At 51.8% G+C, this 17,051-nt stretch overlaps 7 protein-coding genes across 7 annotated transcripts; 4 read left to right on the top strand and 3 right to left on the bottom strand.

Annotated features, from left to right (window-relative positions):
• The first annotated feature begins 751 nt into the window (after positions 1-751).
• Positions 752-2,640, top strand: BDW74DRAFT_94173 (casein kinase I). Its single transcript, XM_073734124.1, has 5 exons — positions 752-1,058; positions 1,108-1,177; positions 1,224-1,372; positions 1,419-1,824; positions 1,871-2,640. Exons 1-5 carry the CDS (start codon positions 930-932, stop codon positions 2,452-2,454), a joined length of 1,338 nt encoding a protein of 445 aa, XP_073579307.1. The 5' UTR covers positions 752-929; the 3' UTR covers positions 2,455-2,640.
• Positions 2,641-4,051: 1,411 nt separating this feature from the next.
• Positions 4,052-5,360, bottom strand: BDW74DRAFT_94266 (uncharacterized protein). The gene is made up of 3 exons (XM_073734126.1): positions 5,106-5,360; positions 4,222-5,040; positions 4,052-4,170 (listed from the first exon to the last, which is right to left on the bottom strand). The coding sequence occupies exons 1-2, from the start codon at positions 5,176-5,178 to the stop codon at positions 4,487-4,489; spliced, it is 627 nt and encodes a 208-aa protein (XP_073579306.1). The 5' UTR covers positions 5,179-5,360; the 3' UTR covers positions 4,052-4,170; positions 4,222-4,486.
• A 527-nt stretch (positions 5,361-5,887) lies between these two features.
• BDW74DRAFT_94253 (uncharacterized protein) lies at positions 5,888-6,396 on the top strand. The gene has a single exon (XM_073734125.1). It carries the CDS (start codon positions 6,024-6,026, stop codon positions 6,330-6,332), a length of 309 nt encoding a protein of 102 aa, XP_073579305.1. The 5' UTR covers positions 5,888-6,023; the 3' UTR covers positions 6,333-6,396.
• A 3,347-nt stretch (positions 6,397-9,743) lies between these two features.
• BDW74DRAFT_94060 (regulator of G-protein signaling domain-containing protein) lies at positions 9,744-11,306 on the top strand. Its single transcript, XM_073734123.1, has one exon. It carries the CDS (start codon positions 10,082-10,084, stop codon positions 11,168-11,170), a length of 1,089 nt encoding a protein of 362 aa, XP_073579304.1. The 5' UTR covers positions 9,744-10,081; the 3' UTR covers positions 11,171-11,306.
• Positions 11,307-11,689: 383 nt separating this feature from the next.
• On the bottom strand, positions 11,690-14,184 carry BDW74DRAFT_161689 (RUS1 family protein). The gene is made up of 7 exons (XM_073725829.1): positions 13,982-14,184; positions 13,674-13,901; positions 13,507-13,616; positions 13,445-13,457; positions 13,331-13,394; positions 12,926-13,266; positions 11,690-12,842 (listed from the first exon to the last, which is right to left on the bottom strand). The coding sequence occupies exons 2-7, from the start codon at positions 13,806-13,808 to the stop codon at positions 11,889-11,891; spliced, it is 1,617 nt and encodes a 538-aa protein (XP_073579303.1). The 5' UTR covers positions 13,809-13,901; positions 13,982-14,184; the 3' UTR covers positions 11,690-11,888.
• On the bottom strand, positions 14,161-15,201 carry BDW74DRAFT_161687 (alpha-ketoglutarate dehydrogenase subunit KGD4). The gene is made up of 2 exons (XM_073725828.1): positions 14,920-15,201; positions 14,161-14,864 (listed from the first exon to the last, which is right to left on the bottom strand). Exons 1-2 carry the CDS (start codon positions 14,993-14,995, stop codon positions 14,578-14,580), a joined length of 363 nt encoding a protein of 120 aa, XP_073579302.1. The 5' UTR covers positions 14,996-15,201; the 3' UTR covers positions 14,161-14,577.
• Positions 15,202-15,969: 768 nt separating this feature from the next.
• BDW74DRAFT_182659 (mediator of RNA polymerase II transcription subunit 18) lies at positions 15,970-16,841 on the top strand (the record flags this gene model as incomplete). Its single annotated transcript, XM_073730313.1, has 2 exons — positions 15,970-16,445; positions 16,517-16,841. 2 exons carry the CDS (start codon positions 15,970-15,972, stop codon positions 16,839-16,841), a joined length of 801 nt encoding a protein of 266 aa, XP_073579301.1.
• Positions 16,842-17,051: the final 210 nt, after the last annotated feature.

Genomic DNA, 17,051 nt, shown 5'->3' with positions numbered 1-17,051 from the left:
AGGGCAGAGTCAGGACATGGTCAAGATTGAATTGTCAATTAAATTGATCTTCTCGCTAGGCAGAGCGATTTATTTGACAAGAGAGGCTTATTGCCAAGATCGTCTTCGGAAGCTTTGCCCATTGTCGTATCCGCTCGGGCACAGAAAAGATCATGAGGCGAAGAACTATCCTACAGTCAAGAGCATAGCAAGCGAACAGACTAGTCTTGTAGAATTAATGGAAATAATAGTAGATCGATTCAATAGAGATACTAATCAGAAGCTATAGTTCTTTTCGTAGTTGTTCCTGGCATTATTTTCAAAGTTTGGGGGGAGGCGTCGTTCCGGGCCAAACCAAAATGGTCTGGTCTCTCCCTCTAGGCGCTTCGCGCTTCAATCCCCTTTGCCGCCTTCTCATCACCCCGTTATCCACAGTTTCCCTTTTCCTTTCCTTCACTTACCTACCCTGCTTTATCCCCTTTGACCATCCAACCAGCTGGTGCAGTTGTCGAGACTGCCGCGCACCCAGCTGGCAGATTTCCAGGAGTCCCTCCCTTTCAATCCTAACTTGGGCCCTGCCTCTCAATCGTTGACCGTCCCGGACGACACCACTGTCCGCACCTGACTCGAGACTCACCGTCCCGAACGCTCCGATTCCCTTCCTCCATCACATCCAACTTCAATCCCGTTTCACGAGCTTAATTTGCGATTACCTTGTCGTTGTCGTGTCGTCGTACGTCGTCTTGCATATCGTTTCCACTGGGTTATTGCATGAATGGTATAGCATAGCACCTCTCGGGCGTCTCTGTGAGCCATCCTTTCTCGTGGTTTCCGTCTGTCCACCGTACATCTTCGGCTCATACTTTGTAGCCTTCATTTGCTTGCAACTCGTCGAGTCTCCCGTACATTCGTCCGCCGTTCAAGTTTCGACTCGCATCGTCCGCCTAGACATGGCTTCCTCATCGTCCAATGTGGTGGGTGTCCACTACAGAGTGGGAAAGAAAATCGGTGAAGGGTCTTTTGGTGTGATCTTCGAGGGCACAAATCTCCTGAATAACCAGCAGGTTGCCATCAAATTTGTGAGTCTCTTTCGGCTTTCAATTGAAGGACAATGGCTAACAGTTTCAGGAACCCCGGAAGAGCGATGCTCCTCAACTGCGAGATGAGTACCGGACATACAAGATATTAGTCGGATGCCGTAAGTTTTCGCCAGTCTGACGAGAATCAGTGACTGACTTGTCTAGCTGGCATTCCCAATGTTTACTACTTTGGTCAGGAAGGTTTACATAACATCCTGGTGATCGACCTACTCGGTCCCAGTCTCGAGGACCTTTTCGATCATTGCAACCGACGCTTCTCCGTGAAGACCGTTGTTATGGTCGCTAAACAAATGGTAAGTGAACATCTGACTACCTTGAACCTCATTCTCACCTCTTTAGCTTTCCCGAGTCCAAACAATCCACGAAAAGAATTTGATCTACCGTGATATCAAACCCGATAATTTCCTTATCGGTCGCCCGAACTCCAAGGCTGCCAATGTGATCCACGTCGTCGACTTCGGAATGGCCAAGCAATACCGAGACCCCAAAACCAAGCAACACATTCCCTACCGTGAGCGGAAGTCGCTGTCCGGTACAGCGCGATACATGAGTATCAACACCCACTTGGGACGCGAGCAGTCACGACGAGATGATCTTGAGGCTTTGGGCCACGTTTTCATGTACTTTCTTCGAGGTGGCCTGCCGTGGCAGGGCCTGAAGGCTGCCACCAACAAACAGAAGTACGAAAAGATCGGGGAGAAGAAACAGACCACCGCTATCAAGGAACTGTGCGAGGGATTTCCAGGTTAGTGTCCTCTTGTAGTTTTTCTGAACCTACTAACCTTGTCCAGAAGAATTTACCAAATATCTTAGTTATGTGCGCAACCTTGGTTTCGAGGACACTCCCGATTACGATTATCTGCGGGATCTGCTTACCCAGGCCCTGAAAAATGCTGGAGAAGTTGAAGATGGAGAATACGATTGGATGAAACTGAACAACGGTCGAGGATGGGAGTACAAGTCGTACTCGTCTCAGCAGGCCCTCCAGAACTCCGCCATTCATACTTCCGCTAGGGATCTTCATGGGCAGCAAATTCGCAACAGCTCCAGACCGGGTGTGACCGCTGATCGTTTAAACGCCGCGCAGCCCCCGCCCCCGTCTCCAGCGAAACCCGGAGCCGGGAAGACGCGCGAGCCGCAAAACGTCAGAGGCGGCATCCCGCCGAAACGCCAGAGCGGGGGATTCGATGCGACGCCAGCCGCATCGACAGTGGCACAGTTCCAGAACTCGAATGCAAACATCTCGGGTCATCGAATCGGGAGCCCGGCGACCCCGGCGAAAAGCCAGCCAACCCCAGGCGGCCAGCAGGCGAGCAATGAGCCGCAGCCCACCTTTATTCAAAAGGTGATGAAAGCACTATGCTGCGGTAGGTGATCATTCTGCTACCCCCTCTTGTGTCTGCCTGCTCATTTCGCCCAAGGTTGAAAGGTTGACGCATCGCTGTTTTGAGTACGGAGTCTGTAATTCTACATAATATCTCTGTCGGGTTGGGGTCTCGGTCCTCTTCTCTTTTTCTTGTTTCGGGAGGGTTGGAGGGCTGCATGGTCTATACTGTCATGGTTCGAGTCTCGCTGCCTGCCTGAACAAACCGATATATCGCACCAGCAGGTGGTCACTGTGTGTAAAGGGCCGGGTATACTGTTCTATATTTCTCATCATCGACGGACCGGTGAGCAACCGCTTATCCTGTTGCCTATCGTCAAGGCCAGTTGGATTCTGAACGGGCTGGACCTCTCGGAGCGACCATGGTTCACCATTCATCTACATATTCTCTCGTCATTATGTTCCCATCACTCGTTATGGTGCTACGGCTTTGGAACGGCGAACTTGAGCTTCTTCTTCGTTTCTGCGTCTTTTGGTTGTCTCTATTCGTGCACTGCTTTGACCTGCATTTGTGGCTCGAGCCATTTAATTCTAGATTTCGTCTTGTTTCTGAGTATATGAGCACCGCGCGAGTTCCTCTGGCTTTCTCACGAGTCACCTCAACACGACCCATCGCGGATGGAGTGTTGTGGTGAAGTTAATGATGGCAGAAAGGCGTTTTGGCATTCGATGGATAAAACCTCGCGCGTTACAGGGCAGTCCTCTATCTACGTGGCATTTTTAGCATCTAAGTGTTTCGCTTGCCCTGTCAATACTTGCGGATTATTCTGATCGACAAGGAGTTGCAAGGTTCTGTACTGTTTCCACTTCCATGTCTATTCATTACTTGTCTTTGTCATTGCGCAGCCTTGCTTTCCTTGCTTTTGATTGCCTCAATCAGCTTCTGCTCGTTGTCGCCTGTCCTTTTTTTCTCATTGTCAATACAGAGCGTTGTCAGTTACCTACCTGCCAGACTTACCTTCTTCCTTCCCGTGTCGAGTAAATGTTCTTTCTCAGGGTAAATGTTCTCTCTCGGGCGATTGACAGTATTTGGTCCAGTCCACTTGTTTGTCTGTCCGTTGGCTAGCACAGCGAGTCCTAAAGGGTTGGTTCTTTTCGGATACTCTACATCGGCTCAACTCCTTTGCAGAGGGGGGGGGGGTAGAGGAGTAGTTAACATAGACTCATTACATCGGGTATATTTGTCTTTCTTTTGCCCGGCGTAGGGCTCAAGGCTCGATTGAAGTCCCTTGGCTTTCGGCCCAAGGCCGTTATAGTAGCCGCAGGGGTAGGGCTGTAGGCGCTGAATGTAAACCATCTGACATTTCATGAAATGAACCATGGCCGTAATGTATAAATGACGATAGAACTTGGTTATATGCTGACGGAGTGTAGAGTATATATTTCTGACCGTGGCCGGATATATATCTATGCTCAGCACTGGTTAGAGGCTAAGAAAAGACACCGACTCCTCTCAAGTAGAAGTCTTTTGGATGCAAAACGACCCATATAATCAATTGGATTGATCGCGAAGCTTTAAAGAGAATTCCCCTTGCATGGACCGGCAATTGCATGCAACAACGGGCGTACAGTGTCTGATATATATCTATATTCTCATATTGGAATCAATGCCGTGCATATATAGAGAATGCCCATCAAGGTGTGCATGCTGTAAACCGTATCAGTAGCATATAGATTGAGTGTGAAAAGTGGGACGTGGTCCATAGTCTGTGGACCTGGTTAGCATATACTTCTCAGGGCATCCTATGCACTGCGTGCACCTAGGAATGATAGTTAGCGAAGCAAGCTGCTCTCCCTCCGCTTCTCCCCTTTCCTTTCTTTCTTCACGACGCTGGAAGTCCGAAGCGAACGGCGCTAGAAGCCACTAATACGCATTCCCGAGCGATCGGTACCGCAGATCTTCGCGCAGACACCGGCAGTAGCAAGCAGGGGCAGAGCCAGACAACGTCTTTCCCTCCTCAGCCAAAATCCGACGCCAATGCCCGACCTCCGAGCACAAGACAGAGTCCCGCACCCCGAGTTTTTACGCCGTATAGGGCCGGACAGATAGGTGATAAAGGAGCTCTTTGAGCCTGACTTTGAGCCGGAGTCCCTGGCCGTTGTTGGCATGACTAGCTAGCTCACACAAGGTCGGCGATCCCGTTTGCCAGTGAGTGGGACTGAGTGATTGGGTGGTGTATTTGGAATCATGAGCTGGCGAGCCGAAGACACAGAGGCTGATGGGAGGCCACAGACACATGATCGCCCTTGGCCATGGTCCGGCGGTTGAAGATGAAGTCCAAGGTACAAGGCACGGAGCAAAGCAAGAAAGCAAGGCGGACGGCAAGACAGGACGAAGCGCGCAAGCCACATTACCAGCCTGACGGGACTCACACTTTCCCTTCTGAGCAATTGAACCAAGGAGTCGGGATTCTGGCGCACGGCGGAGTTTTGTTGGTGAGGAAGTGTCAGCGGGATTTTCGCCACGATCCGTGCTGAGATGGCTCAGGTGGCTATCTCGTTCTTTGTTCTTGTCGCGTGTGTGACACGGGCATCGTTGCCGGACGTTATTGAAGCGCCAGCCGGCCTTGGTGATGCCTGACAAGGTTAGCGGCAGTCTGCTGGCCGGGAACCGAATAGCGGGGTTTGGCTTAAGCTGTTACCTTCGGATTTGAGTGGTGGCTCGTGAGTCTTGGGCTCTGGAGGGATTCCCGGCGCCTCCGTGGTCTTATTCATTGGGCGTTGAAGAAGTACTCTGTAATGGCGGGGGCGGGGTTAGCCGACGCTGACTATTGCCAGAAGGAGTTTGATCCCGGGGTTCTATTTCTGGTACTGGAACTGGGGTTAAGCTGGATGGGTGTCGAAAAGGAAGGTAGAGCTAAGCTCCTGAATCGTTGTCTGGGAAAGCTGCCGTGTCGCAAATAACGACTTCCCCTCGCCGAGACTTGGCCGAGATGCAAATCGTATGATACTACCTGGACCATTCACGGGGGAATGGAACCATGGACATAATGGAGTGTCTAGTGTTTCTCATCCTGCATGTGCATCTGACCCTTCAGATATCACGACCTAATATGGGTTGTAGGTAAGCTCAGGTCTGCTACAAGCCTACCAAAGACTGCCAGCTCCGAGCTCCTAGGCTCCGTAGTCCATAGTCTACAGCGGGGATGACAGGCATGCCCATCCTGGATCGACGTAAGACGGCCTTGAGTTTTTGACCCAGTTTCGCACAGTGTTGGCACTGGGCAGACAGGGAACAGACGGGAACCTCTCCAGTCGCAGCAGCAGCCCAGTCCCGTTTCAGATGCATAGTGCAGAATGCGGGCGGGGGTTCTGACACATCCCCCAGCTAACGCGGCAATGCAGTGCAGTAGCTTCTGCTTCTAGTGCCCTGCTAGCTCAAGCCCTGTTGGCAATGGGCCTAACATCTGCTTCTCCGCACTGATATGGCGCAATGGGGTGATGGTCTGGTATAAGCAGCGACGGGAGCTTCATGCAGATGCCGTCATGCTGCAGACGCCCAAGGCCGCTTTAAGAGCTGCTGTCGCTGCAGTGACGAGTCTTGGGAATGCGCGGTGCTGATGAAGCTCCTGCTGTGTCGGCCGGCAGATGCGATGGAGCGGGGAACCTTAGCAGGAAACTCTAGTGCTGTGCTGTACCTAAGTGTCAAGCCACGGCGCCCTGAGCTCCAGCCTCTGGCCTCTAGTCTCGCGAGCTCAGTTCCATCGCCAAATCTCACTGCAGTGCTGTCTCTTGGCTGTCTTTGTCTTTCTTTCCCGGCCGGGATGACCGGAGTCCGCGGGAAACCAAATCGCTTGAGGCGTGGATGGTTGCCAGTTAGACCGAGAAGAGTGCGTGGAGAGAAGGTCGGAAGATGCCGACTCACGTGACCGGGGACTGGGGCTCGTGATTGCGACAACTGTCGAGAGCGGATGGGAGTCTTTATCCAGACGATGAACGACAACGTCAATGATCTTCATCGCATATTGGAGCAGTTACTAGCAGTACCTACATGAGATCATCGTCTCATCTCCGTCTCCGTCATCTCCGTCCGTGGTCGTTTCAGTGCTAACCCTGTAGGGCAGTAAGGGTCGTTTGTCAGGACCCATAGTGCCATGAAGCACAGGTACAGTAGGGCTATCAAAGGCGAGCTCCGTGGATCGCAGCGGCAGAGGCACAAACACAACAACAGAAGATGGAGAAAGTTACATAAAAGATTTCTATCAACAATGTGGAGAGTGCAGGCTCTGGAGGTTTCAGAGGACCGTGTACCTTCCCCACAGAAGTCTAGAATCGAAGTTTGTTGCCCGGATAACATCGGAGTGGATATTCAGGCTCATCAGGCAATGCTGTCAACAGTCAATTTCGACCTAGCTCATTGCTGTCCATATGGACCATGCTTCTTAGGCTGCCATGTTGATATGCCGGGATGCCCTGAGCCTCCGACTCTTTGAGTTTGCAGCAGTGGGTATGACTGACTCTACTGTGCTTCTGCACTTACTGCAAAAGTAAACCTAATCGCAGAATTCGGCTTGCAACCGAGGGATGCGGTGGATATACTCCGCGGTGGTGGATCGCGCAGAGTCGAGATTCCAGGGAAACCGGTTTTGAAGTCAGATAGATGTCCATCGGAGTTATGCTGAATTCCGAGATGAAAGACATCCTTTGTCTGGCCCTCTTACTCATCGAGTCTGATGCCCAGACGAAAACTTCGAGAAAAGGGATAGCATCGTTCTCGGAGAATCCAGGGATCTTCTTAATACTCCGGCTCGCTGGCTGTTACTTGATATAACGCACGTTACACCATCGCAGTCGCCACCGTTGCCCGATTCTTATGTCGAAGCGTTATATGTGGCGGTTCTAGAGATTCCAGCAGCGTTCTAGAATCTGGTGCCGGACCTGACGATATTGCGACAGTTAAAGTAAGGACCTTCAGGGTTAACTTAACTGTGCATGTGCCGTCTGATCATGCGAATCATGGTGGGTTGAACCAGACTCTGCGCTCCCAACCTTTGAAGAAGATCTGCGCCCTCAGATAAACTCACGCAACTTTGAAGATCCCGAAGAATGACGTCTGGGTTGAGCTTGTCTGGTTCCTGATACGGATTACGGAGCATAGTCATCGCCTTTGTCATGATCGAGTCGTCTGCTGTGTGACTGATCTCGGCCTCTTCTTGCAGTCCGGCATACCTGCTGTGCGACCCTCATCTCCACGGATACGTAAGCTTCGTGATGTGGATGTAGTCAACAGACAGGAGGTCGGATGCCCCTTACCTAAGATGCCCAGCGTTCCTATTGACCTACGCCATCACCAGGCGGCTGAATCCGCGACACCACAAAGGAGGAGAATCGCGTGAGCAGCACGGAGTAAGGAGGAGGCCAGCGATCACGTTGTTCTGTTCGCTGATTGTCGCCAGTGGGCCAGTCCAGTGTGGGGTGGGCGCCACCGGTCACGTCCTCATTGGCGTGGTCTAATTCTTCCACGGCCCCGCAGAGATATGGCCACGCAAACCCCTCAAGCGTAGAGAGTCAGAGAGTCAGCGTGGGCAGCACACGCTGACTGGTTGGGCGAATCGAACTGGGCGGCGGGCCGAAAGATCCTCTGATTAGCGGACGCGATCAGGGTTTCCTTGGAAGCGCCAGACCTAGCGAGGCCATCCAAGACCGCCCTTCATTGAAAATTCTCTGCCTGTTCTGCCGGGCTTCTGGAAAACGTTAGCCTGCTTTGCTTCCTTTTTTTTTTTTTTTTTTTTTTTTTTCCTTCATGGTTTCGCCGCAGCGGCCGAACGCCAGCCACAAGCGGTAGGACTCCACCCGTATCTCTCTGACTCGGATTCATGATCCACGGGGAGCACGACTAGAGTCTATATGAGGACCTTGCGGAGAATCGAGGCCATCGCAAATAATTGAGAGAGATACTTTGTAGAGAACCATACTCTGTAGGTTAATTTTGTGCGGGCTATGCAGTCGAGCAGAGGCTGCATCGGCCTGCAGGCACCTTGCAGGCATGCCGCTGGTAAAGTGCAGCAGGCATGGTTCTATTGGTGAGTGGCAAGAGCTCTGTGCCAGCATACTAGATGCTTGAGGCATAGTGTGGGTCAGGTTGGGCAGGAGAGCAATGGGGAGACTCCGTTGCCAGATGCTCGATAAACTAGATACATGCCGAGTGTTTGTTCTATGAGGAGCACAGAATTAAAAGAATAAGACTGACAGCATGATGTTGACAGAGTAAACACTTGTTCTTGATGATGGCCAGCCCTTGCCTCCAGCACCGCCTTCTTGGCGATGCGCATCTGCAGCCCTCAGCCAATAAGCGTCTGCACTCCGGTTTCACGCCTTTCAGACTTCATTCAGCCCTGAAGCCTTCAGAGTCGGACTCGATATCTTTGCTTTTCTTCTGTCGGCCTCGGAATGTTCCAGTAAATCGGCTGCAGCGGGGATTCAAAATTCATGTCTTTCACTGAATTCAGGGCAGATAAAGCATACAAGCCTTGTAGAGGCTGAATCAAAGCAATTGAATTCGTTGACTGATATTGCAACGCCAGACTCTTTGATCTCGGCCACGCTTGTCAGTTGTCACCCGATTTCTTCCATATTTTCTAGCATTTTTCTAGTCTCTTGCCACCCTTAAACGCTGTCTTGGTTGTGCTCCTACAAAAGCTGCGCGGGTCCCTGTTCCTGAATTATTATACTCCTCTTCATCTTCAGTCGGATATACAAACTGTGCAATAGATGCTCGTCGCCGAATACTTAATCCATCCGTTGCCCAACCTGAGCGATTTACTGCCTTCTGAGCAACTTCCTTGCAGTGTTCTGTCGCATTGCATTGCATGCCGCACAGTAAGTAACCCGTGTTTCCTGTTGTCTGGTTCTTGGAAGCAAAAATTGGGTGGATGATCTTCAGATCCATCCCATCCAAACTGCGTTGACGGTTGGAACGATTCGAAGAAAATATGGCATCATCTCGAATCGCCGCCAATCGACTTATCTAGGTGGAGCGCCGACCTCGGCCTAATAGGCGGAAACGTGCAAGGTTCTGGTTCAGTGCAGGTGGTCGTGATTGGTCCAGACTGAAGTCCAGGCTAGCCCCAATGGTGGACCCCAGCAAAAAGTTGGCTGATCAGCGGCCATCACATCACTTCATCTCCCAGTCCAGTGCAGTTCCACTCCACTCCTCCCTCTCTGCTCTGACTCTCCTGCTGAGATATATGCCTCGCCCACTCTCCCTCCCTCTCACCACTGCTCCTCTCCCTTTCCGTTTGTCGTCATCACTAGCCCTCTTTATTCTTATCTTTCCTTTCTTTAGCTCTGTATAATCTTTGGGATGCGCTTATCCCACCAATGATCCACCCCTCACGGCATCGCTCTCTTTTCTCTCACTAACCGCCCGCCGTCTCCCTCCAGTCCTCGTCGCTTCGAACTGAACCTTCACAAAGCCCAAGTCGCACACCCTCGGCTCCCTCTCGGCTTCTCGCATTCAAACCCTGAATCCTGAATCACCAGCACGTCGACGTGTCTTTCCATCCTTTCAACTCTTCCCGGCGAGACAGGCTCATCCTCCCTTGTCTCGGGTAAGGGGCAGAGTGCAATAATTTCACTCTTAAAATATATACAAACAAGGGGACGACCGCTAAGCGCGATGCTGAAGAAGAAGTCTTTACACCCTCCTCTACTTTTCTGGCACAGCTCCCCCACTTCCACCCCCGAACTCTCTCCGACCTCGTCCTCATCGGATACTGAGTCGGACGAGGACATGGACCCTGCTGGTTCACGCCCGCTAAGTCTGGCTGTTCCTCAGGGCACTTTCTGTCCCATGCGACCGACTCTCGATGAGGTGCTCGCGAACACGGCACCTGCTCCCTATACTCTCGGTGCCTTCATGGCCTACCTTTCGCAGAATCATTGCCTCGAGACTCTGGAATTCACGTTGGATGCAAAACGGTACCGGGAAACATACGAAGAGCTTAGCCGGCAATTAGGAGAGTTTCCGATTGCGGCTGATTGCTCAGAGAGCCGACACCTGCGCATGCTCTGGCAACGACTCCTGTCTGCCTATATTCTCCCCGGGTCCCCGCGTGAAATCAACGTCTCGAGCGAGGTCCGTGATGATATCCTTCAACATGCCAACGCGTCCATCCCTCCACCTCCTTCAATGCTCGACGCGGCGGTTAAGCTGGTTCATGACTTGATGGAGGAATCGATCTTCATGCCGTTTCTGAACGCCCACTCATCCTCCGCCCACGTTTTCCCACTCTCGGAACCTCTATTCTCCCACGATGACAGCGGTGTCACGATCGTATCCAATCCGAGTCTCGACGAGCACGCGGTCAAAAGAGTTCGATCGAAGGGTGGACGCCTTTCGCCCCGACAATCGCGGGAATTGGGATCTCCGATTTCTACAAGCCCCCCTTCCAGCCTTTCCCGCTCAAACTTCTCCCTGAACGCAGTCACTTCCCTCGGTAAATCCTCCCACCGATCGTCGACCCAGCCGTCCAGTACGAGTGGGGAATCCGCGTCAGCCGGCCTGTCCGACGATACTGGCAGTCTGCAGTCGAGCACCGGGGAGCCGATGACTCCTCCGACCACACCTCCATCTAGCGAGCCGAGTCTGCAGGCTAGCAGTCCCAAGAACCGGGTCGACAACCCTTGGAAGAAAATGGGTATGAAGCTCGGCTTCAAAAAACGAGGCGGCGGCAGCCAAAGCATGCGATTCCCCCACGATGAATGACTAGACGTTGTCTCACGCTTTTCTGGCGTCATCTCTACCACATCTTCTCTTCAGAACTCTCCAACTTATAGAACGTTACGACCGATTTCGTACCACGATACCTTACCCACGATTTCTCTTTGGTCCTGAAAAAGGACCTTGTCTAAACCGATACGAATGGACGGCGTAATGCACGGGCATTTTCACACGGAAGCATTTTTATCAGGCGTTTTTCTCAGCGAGTGAGCGAGCATTCGATTTTGCAAAAGAATAGATAGACGGTCCACACGGAATGGGAGGCATTTTGTCTGGCGTTGGTTTTATTTTCAATCTTCGAAAGACGGTCGGTTCCGACCATTTTGATGCATCTTGCATGGCAGGCAAAATCTATGACACCGGCCTTCAGTCCTCATGTCATCTGAAGGTCTTGATCGCATTTGTTTCTATACCTAGCATACACTCTTCTGTGTGTTTTAGTCGACATGACCTGGCATTGGCATGGCATTTATTGGTATATTAGTCTAGATACCCAATGTGTGATTATTACAGCACCATAGCTTCTACCTTTCTTCTTTCTCTTGGTAGCGCGTCTCTTTCCAAGTATCAAACTCCGACAAATACCACATAGTGCCTGAGCATGCAGAGAGTACGGTCAATCTGATCGTGTACACGCCCAACCTAACATCAGTCACCCTCTCTTGCTTTATATCTCGATGTAAGTACACACTGACGTAGAGCATCAGGAAAGAGAAGAAACAACCACGCTCCCCGTAACCCTCGTTTCCAACGCAGAGCCGCCGCCCTCACCATCACCATCAACTTCCCAACCGGTCTCCTTCAGCGAATTTGTATACGCCTCGAATCGGTCATGGCTGTTTAGATATTCTAGTGTACGGGAGACGACTTGTAGGATATGGTCCACCTGTACTGGTGTTGGATTACCGAGTTCCTCTGCAACCGGTGCCGAGGTAGAGGCCGAGGTTGAGGATAGAATCTTCGCGGCGAGAAGCGCATGCATCCATGCCTTGAGGTGCGGGTTCGCCGTTGGGGCTGGACCTGAGCGATCAGCATCGGTAAGGGGATTGCGTGGTTTGAGAAGGACCGTCGCTGATATGTTGGTAGACGTTGGCACAAGGAAAAGGATATACTCCTCATCCTTGAAGAGAGCCGTTATTTCCCGTAGTGGGAGGTCCGTCTTCAGCGAGTTGGGACCTAAATTCGCCGTATGAGACGATTGAGAGAGGAACTGCTGTACCGAGACACCAATCTGGCATGATCCTAGTACTTGGCATCGCTGTGTTGATGATGAGGAGGAAGATGAGTACCATTTTAGCGCACCGCCTGCATCGAAAATCCGTTCTTGTTTGGCGACTTGCGCTGGGTTTAGGGGCTCCACTTCCCTTCTTGTCTGCTTTTGCTGCATGGGTTTCTCATCTTGATGCTTGGGGTTTGAGACAAAGCCCACGAAGTCAGGGTCTGAGGAGAGGAGTGACGAGAATACGATGTTGGCGCGCTGTCTGTTCAATGTGGTCATCTGGACGGACCGCACAGCGGCGTAGTTGAGGGATAGATGCATGGTTAGCAGGAGTATCAAGGTGAGCCATGTTGCAGTGAAGCCAATGATACGGGAGACGACAAGGGAGCCAACGAGCATCCCGATGAGCGAAATGACTGTTTCCTGAGAGGAGTCTTTCTATGCGTCCGCCAATAAGCAACCGTTAGCTGCTTGCCCAGTAGCATCTAATACTGATGCATCGTGAAAGCCGGGGTACATACCGCATTAACCTCCGCTAAATTCCCCCACCGCGCAAAATGTGCACTCAGGCTTGCCTTCGAGCTTCCTCCGGCAACACCGCAAAGGGCTCTCAGCACACCGGCGGCGCTAAGGACAGTAACCCTGCTCACTCCGGCCGGTATCATCGGCGAGAGACAGTCGAGCACCATGGCGAGATCGTTAAAAATGTCCGCCGCAAAGCGGTACATTTTGCATTCCGGCTCCAGGGCTGTTCCCACACGGTGGGCGAAGAGAATCGTCGCGATCCGGCCGGACGTATCTTGCAGAATATGCAGGAGGAGAGCGGATGTCGGGGAGGCATCTGCGTTGCCGACTCCGACGCCTAGATGGACGGGTGGTTTAGCTGGGCTTGATGCAGTGCGTATGGACATGGACGTTGTGCTGACCTTGCAGTACGGCTCGGGATGCTAGGAGGCCCGCGATGGAGCTGCTAAAGGCTTGGAGAGAGTCCTTGGGGATCAGTATAGTACGGTGCATGCATGGCATGGAGTGCAGCTTACGAATATCTGATATCTGGCCAGTATTAGTACCGTGAATTACATCTGAACGATATGAGACTCACGGGGTATAGTCATCGCTGACACTGTGCGGATACCCAGCAGGAAGAAAAACATTGATCAAGAGGCCTCGCAACGAACTCAGAGACCATGATGTTGAAGGTGACGAAATGTGCTATTATCTGGTCAGTCCAAGCTTCATCGTGTATATAATCATTCTTCTGAGACGTACTGATATATCTACACGGCCTGTGGCTCCCTTCTCTGTGGCTTTTGCCAACGATAAGGAGTAGATATAGGTCGATGTTGGCTTGTTAAGCTCGTTAACCTCAGTGAAGGTGATCGTCTTCTCGTCGGCAAGAGACATATTCGTGACCTAATATATATATGCAACAGTCAAACAGAATTTGCTCATAACTACATGCCCACGTGTCCTCGAGGTATCAACGGGGAAAACAATCTGCCAGTTAGTTAGTGATGTCAAAGCGAAGCTTCGCGGCGCTTAGACGCCGATGAGCATTGATGATTGGGCGGACGCACGTGGACGCGAGTAAGCCATGGAGCTTGCAACTGAGCTCCGGAATAGATATCCTGGCATCCGGACGGTACTATGGGATTCAAACCGGTGCTTTATGATGACGAATCGGCTTTACGATGACAAATCCGGATGTCAAGTGCATGTCTCCTACAAAGTACATACCTACGCATGGAACGAGCTCTTGTGTAGATTAGTCAAATCGATTGTTGACCTAGATAATCGACATGAATGTGAGGCTTGCTCCATTCTGGACTTTTGAAGTCATCTATGACCTTGGTAACCTGATATCACAAAAATATCCCGCATAATGCGCGCCAGAAAAGAAAATAATAACCGCTAAGCACGAAGACTAGCAAACCACCTGCGCCGTAATCACAAATTCGGTAGTAAAGAACGCGCAAGCCACGGTCAAGCCGGGCCTGGATGTAGCACTGAGGCGCGCATTCGCTAGGAATGCGTTTCGGCCTTCAGTGCCTTTCGCAACTGCGAAGCGACCGTGGTCCGTGTAGCGCTATCCTCGCGTCTCGGGCGTGCCACTCGTCCACGGTCTCGTTCCCGTCATCATCGTTGAATCATTCCGTCAAGATAATTCGCAGACTCAAACGTAGAGACTGGCACCGCCAGTCTCAATAGCTTCAATCTCAGCCTCGGTGTAGGGAGTGCGGTGGAAGCGGCTGGGGAGCTCGGCGCGGTCGAAGAACTCGCCCTGCTTGGGTTGAACGGGGCCGAGAGCAGCTCCAGGGGTGCGACCGACGGAGCCTTGGGTGAAGGAGGCACGGCCAAGGGGACCATGTTGCTGAGCCTTGGCCCGGTAGGCGGCGAAAGAGTCAGGAAGGACACCGGTGGGGGAGGCCGGGTGAGCACGGGGAGTGTGGTCAATGGATTCTATGATTAAGTTAGCGGCTGCTACCTGGACAATAGAGTTTGCCAGAGTACATACGAGGAACAGAGCGCTTTCCGACAAAGCGAATGAGAGGGGTCCGAACAGCGTTTCGAAGAGCAATGGTGGCACGCATTTTGAATGTAGCTGGATTGAAAAGTTGGATTAACTGGGTTGATGTGGAATTTATGTCGAGAGCGATTGAGAGATTGATATGGATGAAGGCGAAGCGATTATTATATTTACAGCAGATGGAGAAGGGGGACGGCGAGAGACGGTGGAAGCGAGAGAGGGAATGGGGAGGGAAAGAGGAGCGGAAGCGAGGGAGGAGAGGGCTTGATAAGTTCGAGCAGGTACGCTATCAGCCTGGCAGAGAGTGGTGTGATAATCCGCGGTACTAATACTTTACACGGCTGCGTAACGCGAGTACCGTCGAGGTGGGGTGGGACTCGGGGTGCAGAGCAATTCTCAGTCTGGAGTCTGTATTGGATCATACGCTTTGCCCTTCTCCAACTGCTCAAAGGAAACTCATTTGACGCGTCTTAGCGACCTTACCCAAGTTGCATCACCGGTGAGGAGGCAAAGTGGAGGATCGCTACTACATTTGCTTTTCACCCCGCATCTCTCCTCTCTTTCCCCCCTTGGGCCCCCGACTGATTGAGTAGTTGCTCTCCAGGTTCATACTCCAGGCTTAGAGACGCCAGGGCCCTCCGCTCCATCTCCGACACAGCTCCAATTCCACGTGACTCCCCGAGAGCTCCGCCGAAACGGTAACGAAACGGCGAAGCTTGGAGTAGGGATTGCCTAAAGTCCGAAACCAGTCACACCATCTTGCAGGGTGCAGAGTTGGAGTTCCTGCGATAAAATCAGAGGTCCAGTCAGCAGGCATTAATCTGACCATTTCGGATCCGAGATCGAACCATATCCGTCTAAAATCCGTCACCCTCAAACTTCTTCAAAGGTCCCAACAGCGCTTGACCCGGAATCCGTGGAAAATAGTCTCCGTCCCGGCTTTTCCCGCTCGGTTTTCCACCCCGACCGACATCGCCCTCTACGATCTTGCGACCGTCATTGGATCCGAGCTGGCCTGGCTGGTTATTGCTAGCTAACATGCACGAGCTTTTGCTATTCGCCTCGGTTCCCTCATACCAACATCATGAGTTGTTGCAGCAGCTTACTGGCCTGACAGCCATGCAACCCCGCCACTCCCTAGAACGGCGTCTGATCTTCAAGGCAACTAGGAAGCCTGGTCTTGCCCATACGCGCGGCGGCGCTAGTCAGGGCGCTGACATTATACGTCTCAATAAAATGCTTAACGGGCAAATGTTTTACACTCAGGTCGTCGGTCCTCTTTCAGAGGCAAATTTCGATGGAAAGCCCTCATCGTCCGAAAGCCAAGATGCTTCCATGTTTGGGACAGATGAAGCTACAGGCAGCTCTTACGATTATGATAGCCAGCCTTGGAAGCTCGAATTCAGGGATATTCCAGAAGCCGGCATTCGATCAACTATCACGGCTCGGTTGGCGGCCAGTGCTGCTCTACCGAAAGGAGATGTTGTGCCCTCCATGAATGCCTGGGGTTATAGGTTAGTGCCCTGGTTATTACAGCTATATGGCTTCGCGAATGGTGGCATGTGTTTATTGACAACCCTATCAGTTTCGTAACGGAGTATGTGGTGGAAGGGGACGTGTTTATTCATAACGACATCGTAATCTTCCTGCATCGTGTTCTCCAGTATCCGGTTCATCCTGGCCAGGAACCACATGAACCTCGGCGACAGCTGCCTTCGTTCCGAGACCTGTCGCCCTTGGAGAGAACTGGAAGTTATATTCTCCAGGCTGCCATCACAGTCCAGGATGGCAGTAATCAAGAGCTTATGAGGACGGCCTCTCAACATTTATTCGGGCTTCGAGAGCAGCTCAAGTCGGCGGTTCGTCTCGAGCATGCTGATCGGCTGTCTTTAGACACTCGCGCCAAGTAGCGATATCTGCGTTTCAAGATACCCCGGAGCATGTCTCCAAGTAGATCTTAAGAAAAATATTTACTTCAGAGTCTTTTACTGTCTTGCTAGAATAGTAACACTTGGATATTTTGGGAACCGCGCTTGCTCTATACTCCATTCTAAAGTACTTTAGTAGAGCATGTGACTTCGTGAACCAAAGCGCGCGTTGGCGCGTCCTCTACTCCGTCG

Source organism: Aspergillus multicolor (assembly GCF_047715735.1).
Source record: "Aspergillus multicolor strain CBS 133.54 unplaced genomic scaffold BDW74scaffold_37, whole genome shotgun sequence".
Taxonomy (NCBI): domain Eukaryota; kingdom Fungi; phylum Ascomycota; class Eurotiomycetes; order Eurotiales; family Aspergillaceae; genus Aspergillus; species Aspergillus multicolor.
The sequence above is the reverse complement of the archived record's forward strand: the minus strand, read 5'-3'. Positions and strand labels throughout refer to the sequence as shown.

Bases quoted from the DNA above. Each gene is read 5' to 3' on its own strand.
- BDW74DRAFT_94173 (XM_073734124.1), top strand. From the start codon at position 930: ATGGCTTCCTCATCGTCCAATGTGGTGGGTGTCCACTACAGAGTGGGA. The intron at 1,059-1,107 runs GTGAGTCTCTTT...TAACAGTTTCAG, and splicing joins AGCAGGTTGCCATCAAATTT to GAACCCCGGAAGAGCGATGC. The intron at 1,178-1,223 runs GTAAGTTTTCGC...TGACTTGTCTAG, and splicing joins CAAGATATTAGTCGGATGCC to CTGGCATTCCCAATGTTTAC.
- BDW74DRAFT_94266 (XM_073734126.1), bottom strand. From the start codon at position 5,178: ATGAATAAGACCACGGAGGCGCCGGGAATCCCTCCAGAGCCCAAGACT. The intron at 5,041-5,105 runs GTAACAGCTTAA...TAACCTTGTCAG, and splicing joins GCCACCACTCAAATCCGAAG to GCATCACCAAGGCCGGCTGG.
- BDW74DRAFT_94253 (XM_073734125.1), top strand. From the start codon at position 6,024: ATGAAGCTCCTGCTGTGTCGGCCGGCAGATGCGATGGAGCGGGGAACC.
- BDW74DRAFT_94060 (XM_073734123.1), top strand. From the start codon at position 10,082: ATGCTGAAGAAGAAGTCTTTACACCCTCCTCTACTTTTCTGGCACAGC.
- BDW74DRAFT_161689 (XM_073725829.1), bottom strand. From the start codon at position 13,808: ATGTCTCTTGCCGACGAGAAGACGATCACCTTCACTGAGGTTAACGAG. The intron at 13,267-13,330 runs GTCAGCACAACG...CCGTCCATCTAG, and splicing joins ATCCCGAGCCGTACTGCAAG to GCGTCGGAGTCGGCAACGCA. The intron at 12,843-12,925 runs GTATGTACCCCG...GCGGACGCATAG, and splicing joins ATTTAGCGGAGGTTAATGCG to AAAGACTCCTCTCAGGAAAC.
- BDW74DRAFT_161687 (XM_073725828.1), bottom strand. From the start codon at position 14,995: ATGCGTGCCACCATTGCTCTTCGAAACGCTGTTCGGACCCCTCTCATT. The intron at 14,865-14,919 runs GTATGTACTCTG...ACTTAATCATAG, and splicing joins CGGAAAGCGCTCTGTTCCTC to AATCCATTGACCACACTCCC.